This window comes from Trichosurus vulpecula, chromosome 2 (assembly GCF_011100635.1).
Source record: "Trichosurus vulpecula isolate mTriVul1 chromosome 2, mTriVul1.pri, whole genome shotgun sequence".
Taxonomy (NCBI): Eukaryota; Metazoa; Chordata; class Mammalia; order Diprotodontia; family Phalangeridae; genus Trichosurus; species Trichosurus vulpecula.
The window spans coordinates 394,091,004-394,100,461 of record NC_050574.1 but is presented as its reverse complement, the minus strand read 5'-3'; the positions used below and the strand labels follow the sequence as shown (position 1 = coordinate 394,100,461).

Sequence of the window (9,458 nt, the reverse complement as noted above, 5' to 3'; positions counted from 1 at the left end):
AAATAGCCCTTCAGAAAAAAATACTAAGAGAACTTATTTCACTATAGAGATAATGATGCTTTCAAGGCATTGCGGTCTATTAGCCCTTTATATGAACTGTTTGCAGTAATAAGGAAAGAAGGCACCCTTCTGGTCTCTTTGTATGATGGAAATATGGTCTTTATACCTAAATCAGGGAAAGACAATGAAGAGAAAGAAAACTATAGTCCAACGTTCCTAATGAACATTGATGCAAATTTTTAAATAAAATTGTAACACCTAGACTACAACAACCTAAGATTATACACTGAGACCAGCTTGAATTTACACCAGAAACAGAATTGATTCAACATAAGGGAGACTATAAATTTAATTAACCATGTTAATAATATAACCGTATGGCTATATCAATGGATGATGAGAAGGATTTTGACAAAATCTGACAATCAGTTCTATTCAAAACTATCAGAGCAACAGATGAAGCTTTTCTTAAGTATTAAATAATATTTATCTAAATCCAAGAGTAAACATATGGAGAAAAGTTAGAGACTTTTCCAATAACATCTAGGTAAAGCAGGATGTCTATTATTACCACTACTGTTTAACACAGTACTAAAAGTGCTAGTTATAGCAATACTACAAGAAGGAGAAATTGAGGGGATAAGCATAGGCAAAGGAAAAAAAATTATTGCTTTTTTTCAAATGGTGGTATACAGAACCCTAGAAAGTGGTCTCCCATGCCACACATTCAGTTTCAAAGTTCTTGAGAAAGACCTTGAGAGTGTCCTTATATCGCTTCTTCTGACTACCATGTGAATGCTTGCCCTGCGTGAGTTCTCTATAAAATAAAAAAAAAGATACATGTATATATTGTATATCCAACAAAACCCAGCAAGAAGAGCTAAAAAGAGAAAATTCATTAAAAATGACCACAGAAGCTGTAAGATACTTGGGAGGACAACTTCCAAAATTCACCTAGGGATTATGTGACTCTAACTATAGAATACTTTTTTTCCAGAAATAAAGACAGACCTAAATAATTAGAGACACATTAATTGCTCATGGTATGTCAAGCTACTGTAATACTGTACTATAATACTACCTAAATTAATTTATTTATTCAGTGCTATACCAATCAAGCTCGCAAAATAATGTTTTATAGATCTAGAAAAATGACATTCACATGGAAGAGCAAAAAGTGAAAAAAATTTCAAGGGTAATAATGAGTAAAAGTGAGAAGGGTGGGGGTCTACGAGTACTAGATGTAAAACTGTACTACAAAGCAGTAGTTGGCTGCTAGGTGATGCATTGGATAGAAGCAGAACTTGAAGTCAGCAAGACTCGAGTTCAGAGCTGGTCTCAGACACTATGTGTGATCCCGGGCAAGTCATTTAACTTCTGTCTATACCTCAGTTTCTTCATCTATAAAATTTGTGTAATAATAGCACCTACCTTCCAGTGTTTTTGTAAGGGTAAAATGAGATAAAATTTGAAGAGCACCTTGCAAACCTTAAAGTACTATATAAATGCTAAATGTTTATCATTAAGTCATTTTGGTGCTGGTTAAAAAAGAAAGGTTGATCAGTGGAGCAGAATATATATACAATATATAGAAGCAAACAAACAGTGTTTAAAGTGTTTAAACAAATACTATTTTAATAAACTCAAAGATGTTAGTTACTGAAAAAGGAATTCTCATTTGACAAATGCTGGTGGGAAAATGGACAGAAGTCTGGAAGAAATGAAATTTATACTAAACACCTCACGCAATATACCAAGGTAAGCTACAAATGAATACTTGACTTGGATACGAAAATGTCACATTAGAAACAAATTAGAGGAGCAAGGAAGAAATTCCTTCTTCGGCCTATGAAGAGTTTATGATTAAACAAGTGATAGAGTGAATCATACAAGATGAGGTGGATAATCAGTTATATAAATTTAGATGTTTTTACACAAATAAATCTAATGTACATGTAGCAAAAATTTGTTAGGAAACAGGTAACTAGAGAAAAAAATTTGCAACAAGTTTCTTTGATAGAGGTCTCATTTCCAAGGTATATGAAAAGCTAATTCAAATATATAGAAATAATTCTCCAAAATATAAATGGTTAAAGGATAAAAAGAAGCAGTTTTCAAAGGAAGAAAGCCAAGGTATAAACAATCGTATGAAACATCATCTAAATAACTAATAATTAGAGAAGTGCAAATTAAAGCAACTTTGAGGTATTTTATTCATATGGAATCAGACTGGCAAAGATGACAAAAGAGGTAGATGACAAATGTTAGAGGGGATGTGAGAAAACAGGCATACTAGTACACTGTTTGGAACTATGCCCAGAAAGTTATTAAACTGTGCTTTAATCCAGCTGTACCACTATTAGGTCTATACCTGAAAGAAGTCAATGAAAGGGGAAAATTATATGTGTATATGTATATGTATATATATGTATATGTATATGCATATGTATTCGTGCACGTACACAATTACAAATTTATAGCAGACAAAAATTGGAAACTAAGGGGATTTCCTTTTACTGAGAAATGACTAAACAAACTGTGGTATGTAAATATAATAGAATATTATTGCACCTTAAATGATGAAATGGACAAGCTCAGAGAAAACTGGGAAGACTTTCATGAATGGATGCAGAGCTAAGTGAGCAGCTGTAGGAAGAGCAATTTATACAATGATAACATTATAGAGAAAGCCACCTCTAAAAGATTTTAGTATTCTGAGCAACACAATGATACATCACAAGTCCAAAAGAATGAAGATAAAACATGACACCTTCTCTTAGAAAAGTGATAAATTTAAAATGCAGAAAGGTAAATATATTTTCATATATAGATAATGTGGAAATTTGTTTGGCTGGACTTTGTAGATATGAATTAAAGGATTTGTTTTACAGATTAAAAATGATTGCTCAGTGGGAGTAGTGGTAGGAGGGACAGATTAATGAAAAAAGCTTATTACTTAAAAATAAAAATAATAGACCCATCAATACTAAGATGCATTGCAGCTGACTGTACTCTACCTGTATTGTTGGTAGGTAGTATCTTTACCTCTTTATATCCAATTACCTACCACCTGAATGTCTATTTAGTCATGTTTATTGTCTACTATATGGTAGGCACGTTACTGGGAGATATAGATCAGAGAGGCATCAGAGAGGAAGTGTATGAAGGTATACATCTATCGCCATTCTCATGCTTCTTTTTTTTTTTTTTTTTTTTTGCCCTTGTAGGGGCTTCTGGTCCATCATTCTGTGTTGCTTCTTGCATTTGACCAGGAGCAGAAAGGTTCATAAAACTGGGCATTCTTTTTAAAAAAAATTATTTTTACTTTTCAGCATTCACTTCCATAAGTTTTAAATTTTCTCTGCCTCCCATTCCTACCCCCTCCCCAAGATGGCATGCAATCTGATATAGGCTCTGCATATATATTTTTATTAAACCTATTTCCACATTAGTCATGTTGTATAGAAGAATTAGAACTAATGGGAGGAATCATGAGAAAGAACAAAGAAAAGAAAACAAAGCTAAACTAAACAAAAAAAGAGAGCAAATAGTATGCTTTGATCTGCATTCAGACTCCATATTTCTTTCTCTGGATGTGGATGGCATTTTCCATCGTGAATCTTTTGGAGTTGCATTGGTCCTTGCATTGCTGAGAAGAGCTAAGTCCATCAAAGTCAGCCATGGCACAATGTGGCTGTTACTGTGTACAATGTTCTCCTGGTTCTGCTCACTTCACTCAGCATCAAAAACTGGGCATTCTTGATGGGGAGGTAATCTGGCTATAAAGTCAGTTTTAACTGCTGTAGCCTACACTGGGCTCAGTGAAGAACAAGGTGGGACAGATCCTGGAAAGCTGCAGCTGAAAAGACGGATACTGGAACAAAGGAAAGACCGGAGTATTGTGGTGACTTCAAGCTAGATTGGCCTGGGAGACAAACCAGTCTTTCTGTGATACCTTGGTGGTAGACCTGGTTCTCATCATTCAAATTCTTCTAACAATCCTTCTTTGGAAAAAATGATCAAATAAAGCATTTTCTGTGCCTTCCTTTTAGGATGGAAGCTCCTTGAGAGCAGAGCTTGTTTCATTTTATTGTTATGTTATCTCCTGTGTGTAGCACAGTGCCTAGTACATGGTAGGGGCTTAATAAATGCTGCTTTTTTGTTGATTGATTTAATTTTGCTATGTGACTTTTTTAAAAAAATTACTTTATGATGTTTCAATAAATCATTAGGTCACTAAAAAGTAAATTGTTTAAGTCTTACAGATAAGGTTATTTGTCTGAGAGTGGGGAAGTCAGTTGTGGGATGGAGCCTGAGAGCCAAAATAAGATTTCCATAATTCTTAAATCTGAGTGATTTCTATCTTCTTGTTTCTATACCTTTACTTTAATTTTGACTCTGGCCAGCACTGGGTTAAGAGCCATGAGAATGCTAGATGGTGGGGGTTATCTGAGTTTGTGGACTGAACACTGGTGATTCTGGGGGATACAACTCCCTTTGGGAAAGCCAGCACCTGTGCATTGAATACATTTGTTCTCTTGCCATGCCATTCCCTCAAACCCCACTCCCCCGTTTTAGTGGTGGTTGGAGGGTAATGCCACATGGTGGCCAAAGTATATACCATCCTCCCTTGTAGGATACTTACTCAACACCCTAATATTTTCTATAGCCCGTTAGTGTACGCAAAATACTTTCCATAAATTATTTCACTTGTTCCTGACAACAATAATGTGAAGTAGGTGCTATCACTATTCTCATTTTACAAATGAAGAATCAGAAGCAGAGAGAGTTTGGCTTTCCTAGGGTCACACAGCCAGTTTCTGAAGAAGGCTTAGAACTCAGATCTTCCCAGTTCCGTCACTCTGCTACTACTGTTACACACTAAGCCGTGGTATTATTTAATAAATTGACTACGCTTTTCTGCAAGTTGGAGAAAACAGAGAAAGAGCTAGTTATAGGCATCTATTGCTGGCATGGCATTGGGGAACCTACCAAATGGGAATCTGGTTTGTGCAACCCGTCACACAACAAGATGTAACACAAACCCTTCTCTCAAGTGCATTGCAACCTAATATGCCCAGGTAACTATGATACAAGTATGTCATAATAGCAAAGGGCAGGTCCAGGACAAGTGCCCGAAGAAATTTGAGGAAGGAATTTAGTAAAGACGAAGCCTTTCTGGCTAGTATTTGGGTGGGGAGGGAGAGGGCAGACCTCGATAACACTTCAGGGAAAAGGTTGCATTTGAACTGGGTCTCAGAGTATGAGAAGGCTTTCATCAGGTGTGTGTGTGAGGGGGCGGGGCCTGAGTGTGGAAAATACAGGTCTAGGAATCAATATGAATAAGGGTACAGAGGCAGGAACATACAAATATGTTCTTGTATAAAGTTAGTAATTTCCCCCAATTTGTCCTTAAGAAAAAATTGACAGCCATTTTCATGCACTGGATTCATTTAAAATACGAGTTTATCTGTGACAGTTTTTCCTAGGGTACACCTGTTAGATATCAGCCCACTGGACAACGTTTTAATGGAGTCCTTCAAATTTCTTTCTCTCCATGACGATTTCACTGAGTCTGTCATTGGAAAACATTAACAGCTGTTTACTTTTGGATCCCCGGAGCATTAAATGCCGAAGATGATGGCATCCCCTGCGTCTCTTGTGTTCTCATAGGAATGCATGAGCTTTTCTAATGCAATGAATACTTGATTCAAGAGACTATGTGCAAAGCACTGGAGATACAAAGGCAAAATGATGAATATATGGCAGGATTTAAAGGCTTAGAATAAAAAAACCTAAGGCCCTGGGGGTATTCCTCTCATCCCCTCCGCTGCCTTCTGTTTCTCCATTCAGCCTCCCACTTTTCTATTTTTTTCTCTCCTTACTGCTTCAATCCCATCTGTTCCTATCGCTATTCAGCCTGCAACCATCTTTCAGGTTGCCTCCCTCCCGTCGCATACACAGAAGCCGGCAGCATTTGTCTATTTCAAGGGCTCAGAGCTTCCCTTTCCTCTAATCATTACAGTAGGGAGGTTTAGGACTCCAGCAAAAGCAGCAGGCGGAGGGCTGGGTGGGCGCGTGTGTCTGAGCTCGTAGGGAGAAGGAGGGGCGGTGATGACGAAAGAGGGGAGGGAGACTAGGGGTGCAGGGGTAGGGCGGAGGCGGAAGTCCCTCCTCCCGGAGCCTGCCAATGGGTTGGGCTGAGGCCGAGTCCCTCGGTGGGGCCGGGGAGGGGGAGGAGGAAGAGGATGATAGAGTGGAGAGGGAGTGAGGGAGAGGGGGGAAGAGGTCGCTGCGATTGGCTGCGCCGGTGGGGGTCCCGTCGCGCTGATTGGTTGGGTTGTGGGGAGGAGGCCGCTCTCCGTAGCGCCACCCTCCCCCTTCCCTGGACCGCTTGGGGGGGGGGAGGGGATCGGTCCGAGTGAGGCCGGGCCCCGGTTGCCTGCGGGAAGTGGAAGGGGAAGGCCGGTAGCGGCGGCGGCGGCTTCCCTGTGACAGCAGTCGGGAGCCCCGAGCGAACCGAGGCGTCCGGGAGTGAGTCGGCGGCCGCGGCTGTCCTGCACTGGAGCGGGGCCGGCGGGCTGACGGTGAGGAGAGAGAGGCGGGGAGAGGGAGGCTTCCCGGCCTCGGCTCCCTCCCGGGCGGTGAGAGGACGAGCCTCGCCGGCGGGGGCCGGGGGCCTACTGGGGGCTCCGTTAACCAGGGCCGCGGGAGGCTGCGGCGGCCGCTCGGCCGCCTTTGTGGGTCAGTCCCCGGGCGGCAGCTGTCTCCCCCGGGGGCCGGGCCTTGCGCCTCCGGGGTGGGACCGAGGCGGGCGGGCTTAGCCCCAGGATAAACATGTTTGGTTCAGCGGGGGCGAGGCTCGTGGTGCGGGCACCATCCCCAACCTTGGCCGCCCCTGCTGGTTTGTACTCCGCCTCTGCTGCCGGGGCGACCGGCGAATGGGCAGCCCCGAGGCTGCTGCTGCTGCTGCGCGCGTGTGTGTGTGAAAATGTGCGTGCACGCGTGCGTGTGCACAGCCCGGGTGCCCTCCTGGTCTGGGGATGAGTTACACAGAGGTGACTGCATGAGAGATCTGGAGCCTGGCTTTGCTTTCTTGCGTGTGTGTGTGCGTGCACGCGTGCATCCTGCGTCCTCCCATAGCGGTTACTGCTTTGGATGGATGACCCATGATCAATTATTTATTTCATGCACCATTTACGGGTCTGAGAGAATGGCAGCAGAGCCCTTGATGGAGTCGTTTGTCACAGAAATGATGCTTCCTATTTTGTTTTTGGGTTTACAGTCTGGATGTGGAGTAGAGGGTAGGTGCTGGTGACATGACTGGTTTTTTTTTTTTTAAATAATCTCAGACCCTCTGTCTACTGTACCTATAATGTAACATATATAGAGAGACCTGAAGAATCTTGATATTATGAATCCCATTTTTAGAAAAAGGAATGGTTTTTGTTTAATTAAACCTTGTACCTTGCCCTCTAAATATAACTATGTATACGTATATATATATATATGTGTAAATATATGTGTATATCTAGTATACATACATGTATATGTATGCATATGTATATACAGGGGATCCCCAAAGTGTTGAAGTTTAGTAGTTTAAAACTATGCTAAGACTTTTGGAACGTGTGTGTCTAAAAATAGCTTTGTTTTACATATAAGTCTTGGAACACATGTGTATGTGTATATGTGTGTGTGTGTATGTATGTGTATATCTTAAAATAGCTGTGTTTTACATATAGGTCTTGGAACACGTGTGTATGTGTATACACACCTTAAGATATCTGTGTTTTACTTATAGGTCTGAGAGCCACGAAGGGGCTAGTAGATGAAAGATGTCTTCTGAATCCTTCTGTTTGGCTGCCCAGGCTAGGTTTGACTCCAAGTGGTTGAAAACAGATTTACAGGTAAGAGTCTAATGTCAGGTGGTTTTTTTTTTCTTATGATATGATTCCAGCTCAAGGATAATCTTAACCAGATTGTTGTAGATCTTTCACTTTGACTTGTAGTGTTCAGTTTACATTGTATGTTGACTTTAGTGGAGAAAGATTTGCTTTCTGTAATGAAAATATTTAAATTAGATTACCTGTAGATGGGTAATAATCAGAGCTTTGTGGTCATTAATCTAATGGAGGAAATTTTGGAATGTAGTTGAAGGTTAAAGTTCATATTATTATTTTTGTGAACAAGTTTGATTTACCTTTAGATGGGCATATATGATTTCTTGGTAATTCTATTTGCCTTCCTGCTCCCTCCCCCATCCCCATACAGTCAGAGGGGGTTTTAGTAGTTACTTGCAACAATTTATTATGCATACAAGTAAACAAAACTTATTTAATTGCATTACTATTTGAGTTTATTGAGAAAGGAATGGGCTTTGGTTAAATGGAACCATGTTTTTCTGTTTAGATTTCAAAGTGACTATCATTATTAAAAAGAAATATTTTTATTCTTTGCAAAACAGTGCTTGCAATCAGTAGGTTTACATTATTTACATGATCTCTTTCAATTTTTAAAAAACATAATAGTGTTATGGGAGTGTCTTAAGATTGCCTTTTAAATTTCAAAGGGTGGAATAAACTTTACAGAAAACACCTATCTTTATAACTGCTTCTCATTTAACATAAACATTTTCCAAGTAATAACTTTCCAAGTAATAAGACATTTCTAAACAAAAACTTAAAATATTGTAGTCTCTATTTTGAGATGTTTAATATATATAAAAATAGCTGTGTTATTCTAAATAATGTGCCTTTTTTTAAAAGAATATATTTTGTTTTGATTGTCAAAGAAATGTTAATAAATGAAAGTCATGCAAAGTGTCAGGTAGGTTTTGTTAGGTAGATTATTCTTCTTGTCCCACGTTGAGTGTGGGCAGATTGTAGATATATAAGTATTTTGATAATGTTACCGATTATATGTAAACTGTTGACACAGATGTCAACTAGAACTAAGAATAGAGAATTTGCTGTAGAACAGGATAGATTAATTTAGTCCTTTTCTTGGATTTTTGTCATGATAGTACCCCTTGTTTGTCCTAAATCTTTATCAGGCGTAACTATTTTCTGAATTGCTTTTGTTGTACGTTTGGTGTTGGTAAGAAACTTTCAGTAGAATGAAGAGCTTTTTGGCTAACTAAATTGAAGTATTTTTGAGTTCTCTCTTTTAGGAGGTATAGATGAGTCTTGGTTGAAAATAGGAATTTTAACACTTTGAAACATAACCAGAGCAAGTTCCTGCCATTTTGCTTTTGGTTATTTCAGGGCTAGTGTACTGTTCATGAAGATTAGCTCTTCTAAAATATGGTGAATACTTGCAAGAATTCAGCCCTTTCAGCTGCTCTATGTTAGTGTAGATGAGGGATACAGGATTTGTTGAATTAGCTAACTCTGTGAAGGAAAATGTTAGAGGGCTGCATACTCCTGTTGGGGAAAAAAGACCTTGAAATTATGCGT

The 9,458-nt window shown here is 39.6% G+C and overlaps 1 protein-coding gene across 1 annotated transcript in view; it reads left to right on the top strand.

Annotated features, from left to right (window-relative positions):
* The first annotated feature begins 6,571 nt into the window (after positions 1 to 6,571).
* The window catches only part of HERC2 (HECT and RLD domain containing E3 ubiquitin protein ligase 2), a 225,522-nt gene continuing 222,635 nt past the window's right edge, over positions 6,572 to 9,458 (top strand). Inside the window, exons 1-2 of the mRNA XM_036745184.1 lie at positions 6,572 to 6,587; positions 7,805 to 7,910. Of these exons, the coding sequence (XP_036601079.1) occupies positions 7,839 to 7,910 (72 nt within the window). The 5' untranslated portion in view covers positions 6,572 to 6,587; positions 7,805 to 7,838. The remainder of the gene's footprint in view (positions 6,588 to 7,804; positions 7,911 to 9,458) is intronic.